Genomic DNA, 23,164 nt, shown 5'->3' with positions numbered 1-23,164 from the left:
CAATTAATATAAGTCCATGTCAAAGGTAAGAAATCCCATTCTTTCATATATCACTGAGAAAGAAAAGAACACTGTAATTTAAATTTTACCTTGCCATTATTTATATAAGATGCAACCCAAGTGAAAAGATGTTGAATGTAAAAAAGGGAAAATTATAAAATTAATGAAATAAGTTTAAATAAGAAGTTATACTTCAAAATCCCTTATAAGCTATGCATTTTACACAAATAATAGACACTATACTCTAACCCAAAATTTAGTTTCTCAACCCAAATTAGGAAGAAATTTTAACAAAGCAAATGTCTGAATATATATAGAATATACAAAGAAAATAAAGCATATATACATTTAGGTTAAATGATTACTTGCATGGGTATAGAAATCCTGGTGGACACTCAGAAAAAATTTAAACCCTTTTAATTGAATCGCATTGTCCCTAGATAGGAAGATATAGTCCAACATTTTTAAAAATATTGCCACTTTTGTGTGCTTACTATGTGAGGTATTGTGTTAAACTGTCACCTTTTTTATAAATCAAGAGCTATTATTTCTACCTTATAGATGAAGAGACTGAGGCACAGAGAACAGAGAGGTTCAAGAAGTTAACCAAGATGACCCCTGAGAAGAGGCAGAGCTTATATACCTTCAGAATCCATGCTCCTTACTTCTACTTTGTTTGGCTTCTTGTGGAGCATTGGGCTGAGCGCCATATTTCAACAGATTATATTGACAAACTGCATGGATTCAGAGTGCTATCTGGATGATGAAGAGTCTGGAAGATAATTTTGTTGAACAGTTTATATATATATATATACAAAGAGAGACGTGGCCCAGGCATTGTAGCTGTCTTCGAAGATGTCAAGTGCCAGAGAACAGAACCAGGCCAACTGTTTTGGCGGAAGGGAGAAATGGGGTATGGCAGGAAGGAGACTTTCAAAAGTCAGATTTCAGATATTTACTTGGTGTGAAGTAGTTCTTGGAAAGAGGCTGACCATTTGACAGGAACTTCCTCAAGAGGTAGTAACTTCCTTTCCATTGGGTGTGCAAGAGAAGATGGATAAAGAAGGCATTGAGGTTATTTTTTAGGAGGATGAACTGAATATTTTTAATATACTTTCCAGCTCTAAGATTATGTGACATATAGATATAAAATTACTTAGGGAACAGATACCTCTCAAAATTCTGTTAGGAAAAGTCATTCCTTAATGGTCCTCAAATCTCTTAAAAACTGTATCACTCAAATTATTGGAGATATTTTAAAGACAATTTAACAAAATGTATTTTGCTTCATTATAAAATTTAAAAGGATTGAATATACTATGAAAACTTCTAGATAAGAATAAATGCTACTATAAAATTTCATCTTCCTTCCTAAAATTCACCTGTCATAATGAAATTTTGAGAGTTCACTTTTAATTCAATAGATTTCTATGATTAGCAACAATTAATTTGTTTTAAAAATCTAGTGAAACATGAGCCCTTAAAGAAAGATGTGTTTTCAATACCTATTACTGGAGCATATTATTTTATTTATTTTCTCTTAATTCAAAGTTCCTTTTTTAGAACCCTTGCTGTGTATACCCATGCGAAGGCATCTTTCTTACCTGTGTTTAGGAGTAAAGAGAATGCAGAAACATAAATGATTTGTTTGTGCATTTCCATTTTCCTCACCAGAAAAATTTAGAACCTCTCCTTGTGCTTCCTAAATTAGTATTTAATTTTGAAAGTCAAAAAGATAAGAATTTTTGTCCTACTTTAATCCATTTAATTTTTATTTTCACATTGTCTAGCAAGATATTTCCAATAAGGTTCTTTAATACTTTGATAGTTATAATAATTATAAAATGCAACTAGATTTTATATTCTGATTTTAGATCCTCAGAAAGTACTAGATGAACACATAGTTAATCACATACACTCTATAAGATTTTATTTTTCATAGAAAAAATAGAAATAGTTGAAAATAGTTCTTTCCTTCAAACATATATACAGGACACAAGTTCTTTCCTTGCAAAAGGAGAATCTAATGACCATTATTAAAATTGGGCAGTTTATGGTCCCATCCAAAAATTAGGTCATGGATGTCCCTGGCACAAGAATGAAAGTTAATTATCTCAGCCGGGAATAAAGAGGAAACCAGCATGGCTATTGTACCCTGAGTTCTGAGTACTCACAAAGCATCTAATTTATGTCATAAATATCTTGTTAGTTTTTTTAATTTCTCTTTTAGAAAGGAAATGAGAGACTTTTTTCCTGATCTCTACCTGCCAGTTGTTGGTAGGAGGTATAATAGTCTGAGTGAGCTGAGGAAATTGTTGTTTAGAACACTGACTAAGTTTTCATGTTTCAAAGGTTTTCTGGTTTTTCATTTGCCAATTTGCTAAAGAAAAGTTGTCCATAAGATGATCCTGAAATCTTGCAGAGATTTGTTGTAGTAGTTTGCTCAGGCATCTTTTATTCTTCAGCAGAAATTACTTTGAATAACATTATAGAAGTGGTTATTTTTCAATATGGATGGTAATGATAGACCATGAATGAAATAATGAAAGTAGCAAATGTTTATTCAGTGCTAAAATTCTGTCCTGTACCCAATGAATCACTAAACTAGAGTTAGAAGACAAATGATATTAGTAACGGCAGTATTTACCGATCTCTAACTATGATATAACTATGCGATGCACTTCACTTGCACTATTTTATTTAAACCTCAAAGCAACCCTCTGTGGAAAGTTAGTTTATTAGATACATTTTACTGATGAGGAAATAGAGATACAGATATTTTCAGCAATTTTTCCAAAATCATAAATCTCAGATGTGGAAAAGTCAGAATTTTAAACTAGTTCTTTCAGAATCTCAAGCCTCTTCTCTTATTTTACTATCTTCTCCAGCTAAAAGTAATCCTAATGAATGCATTCCTTACTCACCTCCCTACTCCCTTATAGCATGTTGCTTTTATGTTAGAAAAGAGAAGAAATATCAAGAGGTCAAATGGACTTGCTCTGTTGGAAGCCCCTCCCTAACAACCCCACCAGGTAGTTTTTCGATTCATGTCTGAATTCCTCTGATGAAACAGAGCTTCACTTACCTAAGAAAACCAACTTTAGATTTCAGTACCTCTTATTATTAGACAAAATTCACCTTGAGAGAATGAAATGTAGTGATCTTTTTTTTTTTAAGATTTATTTATTTATTTATTTATTTATTTATTTATTTATTTATTTCTCTCCCCTCCACCCTCCCACCCCAGTTGTCTGTTCTCTGTGTCTATTTGCTGCATCTTCTTCATCTGCTTCTGTTGTCAGCATCATGGGAATCTGTGTTTCTTTTTGTTGCGTCATCTTGTTGTGTCAGCTCTCCGTGTGTGTGGCACCATTCTTGGGCAGGCTGCACTTTCTTTTGCACTGGGTGGCTCTCCTTATGGGGTGCACTCCTTGCGCCTGAGGCTCCCCTAGACGGGAGACACCCCTGCATGGCAGGGCACTCCTTGCACACATCAGCGCTGCACGTAGGTCAGCTCCACAGGGGTCAAGGAGGCCTGGGGTTTGAACTGCGGACTTCCCATGTGGTACACGGACGCCCTAACCACTGGGCCAAGTCCGCTTCCCTGTAGTGATCTTTTCTATAGCATTTCACAGTTTACAAATTCCATGTGCCTTACTTAATCGTAATCTCAAAATTAGCCTCTGTGTTAGTGTGTATTATAGGTTATTACTAGCCCCTTTATAGATAATGAAACTCACCAAGAGATTAAGTAGCTTCATTCATTCAGCCATTCAATAAAATTTTATCGGTGCCTTCTATATGACTGGTGGCTTTGTAATTATTGAGGATAGAGGAATCAGAAATATTTCCAGTCTTGAGATATTTAGAGACCATGTCAATCTAGTGGCTCAAAGTCCTCCAGTGGGACTATCCTGCTTCTTTTATTAGGAATGAATCACTAGAAAAATTCAAATACTACCCATTATATCATGGTTTCCTAAAGATATCAAAGCTCCAATAAAGTGATGGTGTTCTTCAAACATTAATGGAAAGAATATTCCTGGAGCAATGAAGTAACTTCATTATATATATGTCATTAGGTCTGAAATCTAATATCATTTTGTGGCCTTGTAATATAGTTATCCCCTTTTCAGTCATACGAATGAGGAGAAGTGGGGTAGGGAATCATGGAAAAGTCATTCCTTCATGGTCCTCAAATCTCTTAAAAACTGTATCACTTGAATTATGATGTTTTTAGCCAAGTCTGGTAGCTCATCCCTTTTGACCACATATCTTTGGTCACATAATCCCATCTAGGTATACGAGTGCCTGGGGCATGTAATATTGCAATGTGCCCAAGAAGGAAATGAAATTGTTTTCAATATAAATTTGGCTCTGCCTTATATTAAGTTTTAACATTAATTATTATCATAATAACATTTGCAGGAAAAATCATATGATTATCCTCATAGATACAAAAAAGCATTTGATAAAATTCTTAGCAAAGTAGGAATGGAAGAGAGCTCTCTTAAAGTGGTAAAGAGTATCTTTAAAAACAAAAAGCTATATTAGCCTTTATACTTGATGATGACACACTGATAGCATCCCCTTTAGTGTGAGGATTAAGAATATTTACAATCATCACTTCAATTTACCATTTTATTAATGGGTCTAGCCAGGACACGGCAAGATAAAGAAAAGAAAATGTTTCAGGACTGGAGAAGTAGATACACACCTGGCATTATTCACACACAACATGCTTGTCTAGAAAACCCAAAATACTTTACAAATAAGAGAGTTACCAAGAATGTTGTATACAAGGTAAATATACATTTCCATATGCAAGTATGCAAGCAGTAAACAGTTAGGAAACATTTTTAAATGCCATTTGTAAGAGAATCAAAGTATATCCAAATATATATTCCATTCTATGGAGAAATTTATAATTGTTTACTGAAAGACATTTAATTTAATGGAGAAGGATTAGAAGTCTTATAACTATAAAGATTCTATTATTTTACAGGAAGGGTTAATATTTTAGGAAGACAAATTGATCTATGGATTCAATGTAGTGCCAGAAAACACCCCAGTAGACTATTTTGTAGGAAGGTATTGACAGGCAGTTTCTAACTTTATGTGGAAGGGAAAAGGGCAAAGATAGCTAAGATATTACCGATAAAGAAAAAAACTAGGAGATTTGCCTCACCAAATATAAAGTACAATAATGAATACAATGTTGTATTGGTACAGAGGTAGACAAATTGACCAACAGAAGAAAATAAAGAGGTGAGAAACACATCTTCACATATATTGAACATAATTTATTGATAAAGTGTGCATAGAAATATCATTTGGGAAGAATGGACTCCTCAATAAATTATTCTGGGATCCTTGTTCTCCCTTTCTACTGAATCATTCTCATCAACAAATAAATATGCTCTATTTATTACATCTACTTCTAAAGCAAAATAAAACAAAATTTACATACTTTGGTTGCTGCATCCTTCTTTAATTACTAACTCATTTCTCTCACCCCTTCCATATCAAAACTTTTGCATAGATTATCATAGTCAGCAGGTGCACATTTCCATCTCAAGTTCTTTCTTCAATCTAATTGAATTGTGCTTGCTTTTCTACGCTCCATTAAGACTATTCTTGTCAGTGACTTCCTTAAGCCAAATCCATTAGTCAGTCCTCAGGTCTGGCTCTCACTTGCCTGCTCAGATGCAAATGATCACTTCCTGTGACAGTTTTCTTTGTGGCTTTTGTAATACTGTGCCTACTTCTCCTACCATAGCCACCCCACTTCTATCTACTTTGCTCACTCCCTATATTAGTCAGGCAAAGGGTTGCTGATGCAAAATACCAGAAATTGGTTGGGTTTTATAGAGGGTATTTATTTGGGGTAGGAGCTTACAGATACCAGGCCATGAAACATAAGTTACTTCCCTCACCAAAGTCTCTTTCCACGTGTTGCAGCAAGATGGCTGTCAACGTCTGCCAGAATTCAGGCTTCCAGGGTTCTTCTCTTTCCGGTCCTGCTTCTCTCTGGACTCAGGTTCTCTGTTTTCTCCACAAGGTCAGCTGTAGACTATCAGGCAAATGGCTCTGTCACTCTCCCAGGGCTTCTGCTGTGTCTAAGGGGCCATCTCTCTTCCTCTGTGTTCTTCTCCAGGCTCAAGCCTTCTCTTCGCAGGCCTTGCTTCTCTTTTCTCTGTGTGCTGACTTCCCAGGGCTCCAGCTTAAGGCTTCAGCATCAAACTCCAACATCAAAACTCCAACATCAAAAAAACCCCCAACTCTGTCCTTTGCCATGCCTTTAATCTGTGAATCCCCACCCACCAAGGGGTGGGGACTCAATGCCCTAATGACGTGGCCCAATTAAAGCCCTAATCATAACTCAATCATGCTCAGGTACAGATCAGATTACAAACATAATCCAATATCTATTTTTGGAATTCATAACTATATCAAACTGCTATACTCCCTCTACTCTACAGATTCCCTAGATATAGGTGTGCCATGAACAGCTTCCCTAGACCCAACTCCTATCTTATCCAGTCCACACATTCTCCCTAGGTTACCTCAATAAGTTTCTTGACTTTGAATACAATTTGGTGTCTGAGGATTCTCAAAGCTAAATCTGCAGACTGAATCTGGTTCTGGAGATTCAGACTCATAAATCCAGCTTCCTACTTGTCATTTTCTGCATGTCTAACAGGAATTTCAAATGGAATATGGCCTAAACTGAACTCTTAACTTCACCCCAAATCCTGCTTCTCCCAGTTCCCCCTCTTTCCCATTATAAATGAGTTGCCTTCTACCCAGTGCTCTAGGGCTAAAAACAAAAAAAATTAAGTATGTCCTTGTTTCCTCTCTTTCCTTAAGCCTCACACCCAACACACTGCCAACTCCTATTTACCTTCAGAACATATGCCAAATTATTCAATGTCTACCACCTTCTCTAGCCTGAACTAGTCTGGGCTTCTGCTTCCACTCTTCACAATTTGTTTTCTACATAAGAGCCAGTGTTCTTTTATAAATATAAATTGGATAATGCCCTGCTGAAAACTCTCAAATGGCTCCCGATCTTACTTAGAATAGAATCTAAATGCTTTAACTTTAGCTTATAAAGCCAGACTTGATCACCCCTGTCTTCCTGAGACATCACCAGTTACCCCTTCATCATTTGGATCTTCCTTCATCTTCATATAAGTGGATGTTTTAGCATTTAGATCTCAGTTAAAATGGGACATGCTCAGAGAGGCCTTTCTTAACCAACTAATCTAAAATATCCATCCAGGCATTTTGAATCATACCATCCTTTTAAAATAACTGCACAGTATTTCACATTATCTAATAATTCCCAATGTTTATTTATTCTTTATGTATATGTAGATGTATATATTTCTTCCTTCATTCAAAGGAATGCTCCATGAGAGAAGGGGCCTTGCCTACTTTCTGTGCTGCTATATCTTCAGCACTTGAGACAGTGCCTGACCTAGAGAAGGAATGCAATAAAATTTCAAGTAGAGTTAGGATTGTAACATTGTCTTGATGTCTGTGTGCTGGAGATGTTTGGTTAGAACACTTTCCTAGAGCAGCAAATCAATGCATGTTAAAACAATTATCAAAAGACCACTCCTTGTACGCATCAGCACTGTGCGTGGGTCAGCTCATCACACGGGTCAGGAGGCCCTGGGTTTGAACCCTGGACTCCCATGTGGTAGGCAAACGCTCTATCTGTTGGGCCAAATCTGCTTCCCACTAAGCATTCTTGAAGTGGGAAGGTAGTTAAATTAATTTTAACTATTGCTGAATTAAACTATATTTTAGGATGATAATATTAACTATCTCTGGTTGGTCAGAAAAGGGAGAAATATAAATAATTGAAATTGAATCACTCAGCTGAGTCAATATTTTTAAGGGGGAGAAATAAACCGATGGCATTTGAGTAGCTTGGGACAGGAGCTAGTAACAAACATGTATGAGAGCAACAATAAAATCAATGGACCATCTAAGATTAAATGTGTTAAGACTTTTGGATCCAAAAATTTTAGTCACTGAAATTTTCCCCTGAGATGATTTTACTAAGCAAGAAGAGTAGCTGTTTGCCACAGAAAGCCAAAATTAAATTAAAATAAAAATATCCTCATAGTTATATAAAATATAAATTGTCTTTCTCAAAAAAACTTGCGTATGAAATAAATTCTTTAAAAATTTTGTCCTCAGCATATGATAGATCATAAATATATATTCATTACATAAATTAATTAGTGAATAAACTAAGACATCACATTGTAGCTTTGCAGCTTTCTAGTATATAAAGAATAATGGTAAGGAAGTAGAGCTCGGGATCCCAGGGGACAAATTGCATATGTGCAATTTACCAATTGTATGATGTTCAACTTATTCATGCTTCAACATTTCCTTCTGTAAAATGGACAGTTATAACTGTATGTCCACATAGGGTTGTTCTAAAGAGCCACAAATACAGCACAGTGCTAACACATAGTAAATCTTGGCAGAGGCTAGCTGTTATAATTCAGAGGTGGCAAGGGGATTTCACTCCTGAGGGACGAACTTAGCGTGGAAGTTGTTGGGAGATGGATTTTGTGTCAACATTTGGAATTATTTTTCTCCCAATTACAATCTTTCAATAATGGCATAGGGTAGTTTAAGGAAGCTTGTGAGATATTTCTGGCAAATAGTGGCTTCTAGTGATTCTTTCAAGAGATTCTTATATTAATTAGGGTTGAGAAATGTAACGTCTAAGGTCTCTACCGAATTTGAGTCTCTGTGATTATAGAATTTTAGTTTTAGAAGGATAGTCTTCCTTTTCACAGTTTTTCAATTTATAATTTTTCCCCCTCAATCAAAGAGTTTCTCCTTTCTTCAAATAATCAAAAACATCTTGACAAACAGGGGTGACTCAAATATTGCTATAATGGTGATGGCTAAGTTCCCAGGGAGAATGTAGATCAGAAGGACTCCGTCAGAGAGGAAATTCATGTTCTTCTTCTACGTCAAAAAGGATCTCTGTGTCTGAAAAGAAAAGGTTAAAATCTTTACAATAAATTATATCAAAACACTATTTCTATTTTTCTCCATCAAAACTCTTTGCCTATTTTTCTCCATCATACCTAATGCTATTTTGTTATCCTCTTAGGATTTGAAAAGATGCAGTAATATTATGCAAGTGCTCTCTTAAAATTAAAATTAACCCAAGATGACACTGCTGCTCAGTTGCTCGATCCTCAGTTCATAATATAAAACAGCAAGATGAGAAATCTACATAGAAAATTTGATTCTATTTATTCAGAAATTGTAAAGTAGCCTCATGCTATTATATTTGTCATTGTTAATTTAAGAAGTGATTTGAAAATGTTACTTATTTGCTTTTGTGCTTTCTATTATCTGAAGAAAAATAGTGCATTCTACATTTTGTGCAAACTTTATTAATTTTTTGCTATTTTTATAAGGCAATTTATAATAATGCTTAGATCTTTGTTCCTCATATCATAATTATTTGGGTAGACTCTCAGGGGTACAAGTTTGTAAGTCTCCCACCCTCTCTTCCTTCCCTTACAACACCAGCAATTTTTTAAAAATTGGGGGGTGGGGCTCAGGAATCTGTGTAACTAATCTTAGAGGCTATGAAGGAACTTGATGAATATTTATAAGATCTATTAAAAAGTCTTTAAATAAGAATTATTTATTAGAAATGAAAATGTAAATTATATAATAACTAAAGGTAAAATCCTTAAAGCAGACGTTACATCCACACTTGCATTAGCTTATTTATTTTTTTGTTTAAGCAAATATGTAATAGAAATCAACTATGCCAGACACTCTGCTAGGTGCTCCCTGAACCTCATTTCCTCATAAAATGAAAAAATCTACATCATAGAATTGTTGTATGGGTTAATGAGATAATTCATGTAAAGTGTTCAGGAAAGTGATAGCAGTCAAGAAATGTTAGTGATCATTACTATCAACATCATTATTATGTCATTGACTTTTATTATGATGATTGGTAATTAGAGTTTTATTTGCTTTTCTTTTTAGTCTGGCCTTGCAAGCAGAAGTTAGTAAAAACTGACTTTAAATTTTCTAGTTAATCTACCTATTTACCTAACTACATAATAATACTAGCAGATATATATTGAACACTTGCAGTCGTAATCTCATTAGCAAAATATGGGCCTAAAATATCTTTAAGGCTTCTGGGATATAGAAAGTTAATATATATATATATAATATATATATATAAACCAGCTAATAGATATGCTGTATACCAGGTTTTGTTTTGTTTTTGTTTTTGTTTTTGCAATGTTTTCATGTAGTAGTTCACAATGACCTTGTGAAGCAGGTTCTGGGTTTATTCCATTTTAAGAGTGAAGAAACTGAGGAATAGTGATGGTAAGAAGTGTGAATGAGGTCACATGACTTGTAGGTGCTAGAGTTGGAATTTGAACCTAAGCAGTTGACTCCAACAGATTTATTTAAAACAAACTACATTATTATCCACAAGTTGTTATATGTCCAGGGTTCTTGTGAATGTAGTTTTAAATTTTTCATAAGTATATGGTATTCTCTGTTGCCTTTTCCAGAGAGTTACTTATAATGTTCTTCATATTCCTGTCTTCTAATTTTAATATTCAGAAGTACAAGGACAGTAAGGTCTGCCTTTCTCACCATTGTATTTTCTGTGCTTGTGACAGGGCCTGGAAAATGCCAGGTATTTTTTTTATTAATATTTATTAGACAAAGTAGTGAAATTATTTGCTATGAAGAAAAGAAAATCTGACCAACCTATGATAATGTAATAAAAACTGTTGATTCATATTTATTTTACCTCGATCTCATTTTCAAACCTCTGTCTATTCTTAAAAATACTCTATATTGTCAAGCTCAGACTTTGCCTAGTTCCTTCAGCTGCTCATTGTCATTGTGCATGTTGTAAAAAATCTTTCCATTGTGCTTGTGAAACTAAAAAAGCTACCGCACAGGCATATATTTTTCCAATTCAAATTCCATAGATGCCAAGCCTATTTTCAGCAGCATTTAGCCTTACCCCAATATCTAGGGTTTTGGCTCAATCATCTCATATTAACTACAGATGTGGGGTTTTTTTAATAGCAATTTTAACTAAAAACAAAATAGTAATATGCTTCCCAATTATTTTGCTTTTGCCAACAGTTAGCTGTCAAACTAGTAAAGATTTTGAGCTTATCACAGGTTACTCCATTTTGAGGTTTAAAGTTTCTTTGTAAAGGGATGTTATTGGGTAAAAGTAAATATAACTTAATTCTGAATATGCTAATTAGTTGTTGCTTTTTACATATTGCCATATGTGCTGAATGCCTATCAAAAATATTACACCCTTTCTTATACTTGAGAGCTCTCTGATCATCCTAAACTTGTGATGGGGCATATTGAACATCATGGGAATAATATACCCTTTCTTAGAAAACTCACAGTACTTGCACCCTGGATATTTTGTCACTAAGGATTCCAGCAAGAAACGGGTGCCTCAACCTCAAAATGGATAGTTGAAGAGAGTGTAATAAATCATTTATAAAATGTTGAAAGGATTAACAGAAACTAACAGATCATGAAAGCACCCTGAGGCTTAATAAGGGGGGAAATCAAAACTACCCTTAGTTTTACTGGAACCTGAGGAAATCTGCACCTTCAGGAAAGCCAACTTGTAGGAGATGTGCTTAAAATAGCCAAACCAATAAATAAATAAATCTCTTGACTTCTCTCTTTTGTCTTCTTCTTCGAATCTTCTTCGAATTCGAATCTGAAGTCAAAGACAAGAGAGTCTGTTTCAAGCAATTCATAGATGTTAATCTACTGGGGATACAGAACAAGTAGAATGGTAGAGAGAACACCTGGAGGGGCAAATAGAAAATATCCAGCACAGATACTGTTTTAGCTACCTAGACTCCTTGTAGCAGTTTGATATAGTTATGAATTCCAAAAATACATATTGGATTATGTTTGTAATCTGGTCTGTGCCTGGGCATGATTAAATTATAATTAGGGCTTTGATTGGGCCACATCAGTAGGGTGTTGAGTCCCTACCCTTTGGTGGATGGGGATTCACAGATAAAAGGCATGGCAAAGGACAGAGTTAGGGGTTTTTGATGTTGGAGTTTTGATGTTGGAGTTTGATGCTGAAGCCTTACGCTGGAGCCCCAGGAAGTAAGCAGCAGAGGAATGAGAATAAGCCCCAGGGAAAGAGGAACCCTGAACCCAGAAAGAAGCAAGACCCTGGAAGGGAGGAATCCAAGAAACCTGAACCCTCACAGACATCGGTAGCCATCTTGCTCTAACACATGAAAATAGACTTTGGTGAGGGAAGTAACTTATGCTTTATGGCCTGGTATCTGTAAGCTCCTACCCCAAAGAAAGAGCCTTTATAAAATCCAACCAATTTCTGGTATTTTGCATCATCACTTCTTTGGCTGAATAATACACTCCTCAAAGCAGATAACATGAAATGTGTTGGCTTTAACATTAAGATTTTTTTTAAGAAATTACTTTTTATTTATTTCTCTCCTCTTCTCCTCCCCTGTCCCCAGCTGTCTGCTCTCTGTGTCCATTCACTGTGTGTTCTTCTGTGACCTCCTCTATCCTTATCAGCAGCACCGGGAATCTGTATTTCTTTTTGTTGTGTCATCTTGCTGTGTCAGCTCTCCGTGTGTGCAGTGCCATTCCTGGGTAGGCTGCACTTTCTTTCGTGCTGGGCAGCTCTCCTTATAGGGTGCGGGGTATACCCCTGCGTAGCAGGGCACTTCTTGCGTGCATCAGCACTACTCATGGACCAGCTCCGCATGGGTCAAGTTGGTCTGAGGTTTGAACCACGGACCTCCCATGTGGTAGGCAGATGCCCTATCCATTTGGCCAAGTCTGCTTCCCAACAATAGGAATTTATTTTCTTATAAGCTTACAGTTTTGAGGCTGAGAAAAATGTTCGAATCAAGGTATCATCAAGGTAATGCTTCCTTCCCAAAGACTGACTGCTGGAGATCCTTGGCTCCTCTGCCACATGACAAGGCACATGGCAGCATCTGCTGGTATCTCCCTTCTCCTCTGGGTTTCTTTGTTTTCTGCTTCTTGCTTGCATGGCCTTTTGTCTCTTTGTCTGAATTACATTCTTTCATAAAGGCCTCTGGTAACAGGATTAAGATCCACCCTGAACCATGTCTTGACTTAAGTAACCTCATCAAAAGGTCCTACCTACACCCAAGGAATGGATTTGCTTTAAGAATTTGATTTTCTGAGGTACATACAGTTCTAAACCACCAATTACTAACATAAATTAAAAAATATTGCAGGGCTTTGGCTTAAGTACATGAGCCTTGTAGAGCTTAAGTCTTCCTGATCCCCTATATCTAACAAGAGGCATCACATTTCTTCTAGATAGATAGTGGAGAAAAATTGAATTTGTCTTTGACTCTTCCTTCACCTTCATTCTCTTTATTTAAGCTATAACCAGATTCTTTGCACATATCTTAAAAAGCACATCTCTAATAATGCATCTTTAATGCAAATTTACTGCCAATTATTCTGTGTAGGTCTTGAGTTTGTCACCTTATGTCAAGGTTATTATTGCTCATGGTAGCAAATTGCTAAAAGGTTGGTATTCCTGCATCTCTATTTACTTTGCTGAAGATCTTACTCTATTAGCATTTGCTATGGATACCCAGTGTAGCATCCTCTGCCTGGGTGTCACAGTTTGCCTGAGCTGCTAGCACAAATCCCAAATTTTTACTTTAACAGTAAAAATCTGTTGACTTGTGAAGTCCAGTGTGAAGATATTTGCAAGCCTTGCTATCTCCCCAAAGACTAGCATTCTGGTGATGACTAGTCACAGTCTTCACAGTTCCTTGGCTTGCATCTCTGCTTCAGGCCACATGGCGAGGTCCTTGCCTCTCTGATTACTGTGACTTCAGGTCTTCTTTATAAGGCCTCCAGTAATCCAGACTGAGACCCACCCTCCTTCAATCAGGCCACACCTAAAAAAAAAAAAAAAAATCTAAAGAGAGCCTATTTACAATGGGTTCTCACCACAGACATGCAGATTAAGATTAAGATTTTGTATAAATAGGATACGTAGTTCAAGCCACCACATAACATACCCTCCACATAACCAACACAACCTATTTATTCCTCTACATGAATCTTCTCCTTATTCTAATGTGCTTTTTACATATGGTTTTAATTCTGCTTGTGGTGATATCATTTCCTCCATTTTGGAAGACTATCACAGCTCTCTAAATCTTAAACCCTATTTCTTTTTAAAAAACATTTTCTTCATAATTATCTTTTCTATCTAATCAGACCACCCTCATGACTCTCTCATCTTAAACCTTTACTACATTTGATTTCTTTTTGACCTACTTTGGCACTTACTTGTCCTCTAGTTCTGTGACTGTGTAGCTGTTGCTGTGCTGAGTAAGAGTTCTCTCCACCCCACCCCACACACCAACGATTCTAGAAATAACATCTGACATATGATAGTCTCTTAATAAATTACCTTTCAATTAGACTGGGCACTTAAGTTCTACTTACTTATTAGTTGGGTGCTTGTATGTTTGGGCTAATTTAGAGCAACTTAGGAAGAATTAACTAAATCCACACAAACCTAGTACATGCATATTGACTACTAACTCCTCAATTAGGTATTTGTCCTAAGGGAATAAATTAGGGAGCAATTCAAAGATTTATGGATGGGTATTCATTAAAAGGTTCTTATAGGAACACTTACATAAAAGCATAGGCAATTTATAACAATAGAGGATGTTAAAGTATGTATATTTAGACAAGTATATAATATTCAACTTTTTAAAATGATTTTGATTATTATATTGGTGTAATAAAGTACATTACTTTTAAGTTTTAATGCAGTTTATAAATGAGCATTTATTTCAATTACTTGTGAGTTTTTTTCTAAAAATGAGTATATTTTTATACACACATATACATAAATACATGAAGATATGGGAAGAGGTATATGGTGTTAATTTTGGTCATCTATGGTGGAAAGATTATAGATATTTTTATTCATCTGAATTTCCTAGCAATAAAAATGTTGCTGAATAATTTGAAAATTACTATGGCAATAAAGGCACTTCCTTTTGCTATGTACTTTAACCATATGGTTTCTATACAATGTAATTAAGTTAACTTTTTCAATTGAATGATTTTAATTTTACTCACTGAATGATTTAGTGAATTATCCACAGTAAATTTTTATCAGTGACATTATAGCTTATCCTAAACATTATCTACTGATATTTAAACTATTATTTGTGCAGCGCAATTAGTTTGGAAAACTGCCAAAATGTAAAACCCTTATAAAGTCAAATTTGAAAATGAAAAGCTTCAGTAGGAAGTAGTTATTTATATATTTATATAAAAAAAAAAGAAACAGTAAAATATAGTATTACCCTGATTCTTTCCATTACCATAATTACCAAGTGAGGCATGCTAATATTTCATGGATGTGTTTATTTATGCAGGCAGTGGCTTGGAATTGACTTATGTGGTACACAAACAGTTTTAGAACCCAAGTAGAGGCTGAAGATATAGAATTAAACAGGGGGCATACATGTACACATACATATAGGCATGCATATACTTATCCGGAAGGTTAAACGCTATGTTCTAAAACTAAGGTAAACAACAGATTGAATTAAATCACTACATAATTTCAGTAAGTAAAATAAACTCATGTAATTGAAATAACTCATTATAGCACCTTGAATAGCAACTGTATAAATTAAACTGATATCTAAAAGAAAGGTCTTAATTTTAATGGATACCTTCAAAGTATTTATTGAGTCTTAAAAGTGACCCATAGGCCAGAAGACACTATAAGTTATGAGAAGTAGAAAATTTACTTTCTGGAGGAAGAAAACAAAGGCAGTACATCAGACATCTCAAATTATAAGATATGGAGGAGAGAAACACTTCTAACCTACAATTCCTTGATTTTAGTTAAAGAGTATTGTGCTTTATCACTCTAAGCCCAGAAGGAGGAATGGAGTAGATGACTATAATTTTCTGTGCCAAATAAGGTAGGATGAAAGTTGAGTAGAATACAATTTTTGGTCAATATTGTGTCAAGTTGGGTAAAATGGACACTATGATGTAGTGGACAAGACCATAGTCTTTTTTTTTTTTTAAGATTTATTTATTTCTACCCCCTCCCTCCATTGTCTGTTCTCTGTGTCCATTCGCTGTGTGTTCTTCTGTATCTGCTTGTATTCTCTGGGGGCCAATCCTGTGACCTTCCAGACTGCTGCTGCATCTCTCATTGTCTCTCTTTTTTATTCTTTTTGTTGCATCATCTTGCTGCACCAGTTCTCCATGTGGGCCAGCACTCCTACAGGGCAGCACTCTATGGGCCAGCACTCCACATGGGTCAGCTTGCCATACAGGCCAGCTTGCCTTCACTAGGAGGCCCTGGACCTCCTATATGGTAGACAGGAGCCCAATTGCTTGAGCCACATCTGTTTCCCAAGACCATAGGTTTTTAATCTATCTTGCCTGGTTTTGAATATTGGCTTTACTGCATTAACAGTTCATTCACCCAACAATACACTTTTTAGCATTTACTATAGTCCAGCTAAAAGTGTAGGCATTGGTGATAAATTAGGAAGAAAAATACATATTAACCTAGCTCCCTTACAGTTTAATGAAGGAGATAGGCATTAATAAGATAATCTTACAAATAACATAATTACAAACAGTGGTGAATCTATCCAGGAAAAATACAGGAAACTATGCAAATATATTTTAGATATAGTTGATCTAAGAAATAAGTAGAAATTAATCTGGGAAATAAGGTAGTCCTAAATTAGATGGGAGCATGATGTCATTTATAGAAGGGCAGTTGGCTGGATCATAAAAGTGAGTATAAGAGTGGGAAAATTAGCTTAGAGACCACTCACAATTTTATCCTAGGACAAGTAAAAGCTATTGAAGGTTTTTAAGCAGGAATGTTACAAGATCATATTTCTGTTTCTAAAGATCACTGTGGCTATATTACGAAAAAATTTGGTTGAAAGCTGGAGAAGTATTGTGGAGAATTCAATGAAGAGTGTTTCAAATATTCCAAATGATATAGGGAGTAGGGGTAGTAGAAATAAGAGAAGTGTAGATCTGAGGGTTACTTATGAGGCACTATGTTGGCTGTGGATCTAAAGTAAGAATAAAGATTATCAAAAATGAATTTTACATTTTCTCCTTTGCAACTGTTTAGAACAGGGTACTGAACTGGGAATACATAAAGAGGACCAAATTTACTTGCATTTTAACTTGGACAAATTGAGATTAAGGTGTTTATCTTTGTGGAAATGTCAAATATATTCTTGGATATAAAGGTCTGAAGCTCAGAGATCAATTCTGAGTTAGAAACATAAATCTGATACTCAATGGCTTATAACTTAATATAAGTCATAAGAAAAAGCCAGAAAGGAAAGAATACTTAGATAATGTTTTGAAAACTTTAATATTTAAAGGCCAGTTTGAGAAGGAAGAGTCAGCAAAAGAGAGTGAGCCAATGGAGAAGGAAGGGGGAAACCTAGAGAAAATTAAGATACCAAGGAAAGACTTCAAGAAAGAGTGCTTCAAGAAAGAGTGGCCAGTAGTGTTGAATGCTGCTGGGAAGTCAAACTAATTGAGGAGTGAAAATTGTCAAGGATGAATTTTGTGAGATTAATTCAAGTGAAAATATGTGTACACACCCACGTTCCAGTCTGCAGTGTACATATGAAGAAATAGATTCAGTGTAAACTACCCTTAACTGGGCCAGGAGAAAGATATAGTGATAACCAGAGGGGAAGTGGAGTCATGATGATTATTTAAATGGAATAGAAGTTGGAGGTACTGGGAAATTGAACCCAGGACCTCACAAACGTGAAGCAGGTGCTCAACCACTGAGCTACACCTGCTTTGTGGGACAGACTTTAAAGTATGTCTAATTACTAATAAGAGTGATCAGTAAAGAGGAAAATCTAACAGATGAGAGAGAGGAGGGATAATTGAGAGAAGGCCTATTGCAACTTTGGCTAAGTTATTTTAATGTCTCTGTCTTGATTTCACAGCAATAAAATTAGGAAAATGAAGCCTACTTCATAAGATGTTGGTAGAATGCTCATTAAAATTTCTGGTATGCAAAAAGCATTTAATAAATTGGTGCTTAAAATTAATCTATCACCCAGCTCAATCTCATGCATATTAGATGCTCAACAAATATGTTTTTAAATGTTATATGTATACAATTCTGTTACATGATTTCTGGTTAGTTAGGGATATAGAAGAGTCTAATGCATATTACTATATTCTGGATTACAGATGTGCCTCAGATATTCGATGATGATGGTGATGATGATATGTTTTCTATCTGATTATGTTGATAGTTTGGGTATTTGTGTTCACAGGGTACAATTTTTCTGCCTGGAAATAAAGTCTTTGAACATCCCTGCAATGAAGAGAATCCAGGGAAATTCCTTTTTGAAGTAGCTCCAGGTAGGCTATTTTTTTTATGGTATTATTCAATTATTGCCATTCCAAGTTGGTAAAGGCAAAGACTGCTTACAGAGGCTTTATTCTCCTTGAGTAGGGGTTGACAATATTGATTAGAAGAGACAAGCCTCAAATTTGGTTAGTATTCATGCAAATAATGATGCCCATGTTTGTACAATGGTACAAATTAATGCACACACACACAAGTGCACTTTGCAACATGACTATTGAATTTCTATCTGCCCATGAGATTCCAAAGTTGACCAGAAGTCATGACCTTGAACTTACAAGGCAATAATGAACAAAATTTGATTTTGCAGTGCTTTTGTGGTATGAAACTTGACAAGTTTTACAGGTAGAATGCTATGCCCAACTGATTCATGGCCACATTCTCTTTGGCTCTCAAAAGAGCATTTGCTATAAAAACAAGACAGAACAAAAAACTCCCTAAATGACTAAGTATTACAGTTCTATACCTCAGTTTTCCTCCCAACCAGCCTCTTCCGTATGTTTAGCTTGCAGGATTGAGGACATCTCTGCCAAATCATAAAATCCTGCAGGTAAAGTTATTCCTTACCAGTTCATTTTTTTTTTTGGTCATCGGAACCTATCCCTTTCAGTGTACCCGATCTCCACTTACATATTTGACTTACCCAAGAACAATGGTTTCAAGGACAAGCTCTACTTCTTTGGTCAATTCTTTAGCTTTCCTTTATCCTTTGATGAAAGAAAAGGGTAGCTAGGAATGTGGCCGATTTAGTTTATGTTATATTGATATTGATTTAACCATAATTTTGGGTGGGTTTGAATTTATTTGGAGGAGTAATATGTAATATCAATGAGTAATATCAGTAATCCTGGTACAAAAGCAGTTGATAAAACATTTTCCCCTGGTTTATAACTGCTAAGAATCGAAGAGTGAAGATCTATTTTGCCCTTCAACAAAAACAGCTGTTGCACCAAGTTCCTCTGGCTCACAAAGGAATCCATGACTAAATGTCAATTAATACAGCTGAAGTGCAGAAAGCTTTGTCAGATGCACTGTGTTATATGTTCCCCCCAGGGAGAACATATTGTAAGAAACCTGAATCTTGTTTATCCTATTAAAATCCTCTTATTCTAACTTCTTAGTGGAATACCCTGTATGGAATAAGATTCCAGATGTTGCAGACTTTGAAGTGTCAGTAAAGGAAATTTCTTTCCCTATTTATTTCCAAACAAAGTGCTTTTTGACTTTTAAATGACCATGCTATAAATCATAGGGCTTTGGCCTTTACGACCAGTAATACTAGAGGTCTGCTTTCCCATTCAGTCTTCTAGCTGGGTGGAAGTCTTATCTTTTGATGAGGATGTTGCAATATATCATAGACAGATATTCTCAAGATTGTTCTAGAGAAGACTGTGTCTTTGAGTCCAGAAAGTCCTGTATAAAATCTCCTCTCCAAGATTGTTGTTTTAGGACATGTGCTTCACATGCATAGTAGTGCATATGAATTAATGGTTTTTGATAAACAAACCTAAGAAGTGTAAGACTGTGTGATGTGAAATCTCAAGGTTGTCCTTCCACAATAAAATTGCTTAATGAAAGTCAGTCTTGCTCCTGCAATTTTGATGCTAAAAATAGTATGCCCATAGTTCATTTGAAAAGATGTTCCCTGAGTTATTAACACAATAGACTGTAGCTTCTAAGTATGGTTATATATCTCTGAATTGTCTTATGGAGTGAAAAGAGAATTGTGCCAAATGTTTCTTTGAATAGAAAATTGGAAACGAGCTATGGCAATGTTATCAATACAGAACCTACATCATTAATCTTGGTCATCAGAGGTTTATTCATGTGCTGTGACATTTTAGCAGTATTTCCAAGCAAATGCCTCTGTACTTGTATGAGAATGTGGGTATCTGTATCACATGCTTTTGATTAACTTTTGCAAAATCAAGATCGTCTAGGGATAGCATAACACTTGACTTATTTTTGCAAATGGGAATAATGAGAATATTTTCTAACTTTCTAAATCGTGATATAGTTTGACATTGGGAATGACTCTTTTAACTGGCAACAGAGTACTTTGACTTGTCAGAAAGTCTAGGAGGCAGGAAGGAATGCAGAAATGTGGTCAGTGTCTTTGTACAGTGTCTGCCTCAGATCACGCACTGCACGCAGCAGTCCCAAGTAACACATATAATGCCTTTCTCCATGGAACTCTCTGGATCACCACTTTTGAAAACCTATCCTACAAATGATGCTTATAGAGCCAATGCTTTTCTACATATCAAGTCCAACTACCTAAGGTATATAAAGTAATAGGAAAGAATTAAGTCCCTTCACCCCACTTTCCCGTAATGAGTTCCGACAAAACTGACGAAAGCATCCAGTAAGCTCTTTATCATGTTTTCTAATACTATATATACACATGCACAAACATTTGTGTAGTGTGTACATATACTTACAGTTTACCTGCATATGTGCCATGTGCTATATATATTTATAATTTATCTATAAATGCTACATAGGTAGGGGTTTTTTGCTTTGTTTTGTTCTTGTTTTTATCTTAGTCCAAAATATCCTATGAAACTAAGAAATAATTATGTGCAAATACAACAGAAAACAAGATTTTCAACAGAACTGAAGGTCTTTAGTCTTTGTATATTACTTATTTGCTTTTGTTTTATGTATTATATTTCTGTGCAGGTCTTAGGCTTTTATAAAACCTATTGGGAAAAAAAGTTTCATAATTTAGACTTAATTTCTTATTTCATGTAGACTTATTATGCCAGAAAGAAATTGATTATGTCTCCAAATAATGCCATGATTTATAACATTTCACTCCATTTTTTTCCTATTTTCCTACTTGTTAATCCAGCCAAATTGACAAATTTGAAAACTTGGCTGTCAGACATGCCAAATTTTAGACTAGAGTGAACTTTTATGGCCAAGTGCTAACTTTTTGGGAAATATGGTTGAGAGAGGAATGATGACAGAACTTTAATTTATGGTGCTTGAAGAAAATGAAATTAGTTTCCTTGCTTCTCAAAATGTAGGCTGGTGAAGTTTTCCTATGATTAAAAAAACAGAGTAATTATTGAAATAATTATGCCTTAACTTTCTTAGGAGAATATAATCTCTCAGAAGGAAAAAAGAAATACCTTGAGTCAGAGATAGATAAGATAGGCCAAAAGAGACAAAGGAGAATGTACTTTAAAAAGTTAGAAGCTACATCTTACTTGCTCATTTCTGTAACCCTAGCACCTTGCACAGTATGACACAGGATGCTGAATAAATATTTATTGAATACTGAAGTACATTACTGAAGTATATGTTTATGGAGGACTCTCAATCATATGAAGTGGTTTTATTATTGTTAGTAACTGCCCCCAAAATTGCTAAGTTAAACTATTTCCCGCTAGGTAAGAGCTTTCCTTTCCCTAGTGCAGCAAAGACCTGTCTGTGACCCTAGTGGATGAAGTAGAAGGGAAGCTCATCACATAATTCCTTTCCCACTTCTCTGCCTTCCCCTCTGGTGATAAGACCGAGAGAAGGGAAGAAAGAGAGCAGAGAACCTTCTTCATGGACACTACCTCTGAGTAGTCCCTTAACACTGACTGGTTGTTCCATTCTTCTCCAAATGCTAGCTCTTTCAAGGAGTACTTTTGAGGATTTTTCAATGCCCCACCTTGTGGATGGTCCTGCTGGGTGGAAACCAAAGAAAGGGCTCAAAGACCAACTTCTTTCTTTGTGCCTGTTTAGCTACCAGGAAACTCATGTATCCCTACCTGCCAAATTAAGGTAATACAGGTTGTTTCATTTCTCTTTTCCTCAACCTTGCATCTTGTTCCATTATTCATGGAATTTCAGCTTTAGCACCCAACAGATTCAGTGGCTTACAAGTTTCAGGGGAAACTTCACATGTACCCAGCTTAGAAGAGGGATGAATGACAGTTCTAACACATGCCAAAATGTACTAGCAACTCGGGCATTCTTGCCTTTTTTGGTGGTTGAGACAAATCCTTGCCCTCCAAAAAATAGTCTTTATCTTGAAAACTTTTCTCCTCATGACACTTCCTCTTTTCTAGCGTTCTCCTTTCAAGAGTCAGAGAATTGGGGTTTGGTTTCCTTCTCTGAAATGTTTTCTCAGGAGGCTCTGCGAGGAAGTGTCTGGACGCAACTTTCCCTGGGGTTGCCTTGTGAGAATGCGGGGTTTTAGCACTTTTTCTTCAGATTTGGTCCTAACAGCAATTCCGAGATGAAGAGAATACATTCTATCTATATTTATCTATAGTTACAGATTGGATTCAGAGGAAACCACTCTAATGGAGAATTATATGTAGAATGCTTTTTGGGGAGTTCTCTATATCAATCTGTATCCCAGACATATTCCAGGCTCTTTATGTGTATTTTTTCATTTCATCCTTGCTACAACCTTACAAGACTGGCACTATTATTATCTCTACTTCAGAGATGGAGAAACTGAGGCACAGAGAAATAATTTGATCAAGGTCAAACAGCTAACACCAGCTAGTGATTTTATCTGTGTGTGTGTGTGTGTGTGTGTGTGTGTGTGTAATTATACATCACTGATTTATAGGTGAAGTTCCAGGGGGTCTAAAATGAAATAATTACTGAAAAATAAGAGAT

At 35.7% G+C, this 23,164-nt stretch overlaps 1 protein-coding gene across 2 annotated transcripts in view; it reads left to right on the top strand.

The window, feature by feature from the left end:
* The window catches only part of ARHGAP24 (Rho GTPase activating protein 24), a 527,050-nt gene that overhangs the window by 238,736 nt on the left and 265,150 nt on the right, over nucleotides 1–23,164 (top strand). For both annotated transcript variants that reach the window (XM_058296019.2, XM_058296028.2), the window contains exon 3: nucleotides 18,444–18,531. In XM_058296019.2, coding sequence (XP_058152002.1) covers nucleotides 18,444–18,531 — 88 coding nt within the window. The remainder of the gene's footprint in view (nucleotides 1–18,443; nucleotides 18,532–23,164) is intronic.

The sequence above is a fragment of the Dasypus novemcinctus genome, chromosome 1, assembly GCF_030445035.2.
Source record: "Dasypus novemcinctus isolate mDasNov1 chromosome 1, mDasNov1.1.hap2, whole genome shotgun sequence".
Classification (NCBI taxonomy): Eukaryota; Metazoa; Chordata; class Mammalia; order Cingulata; family Dasypodidae; genus Dasypus; species Dasypus novemcinctus.
The sequence above is the reverse complement of the archived record's forward strand: the minus strand, read 5'-3'. Positions and strand labels throughout refer to the sequence as shown.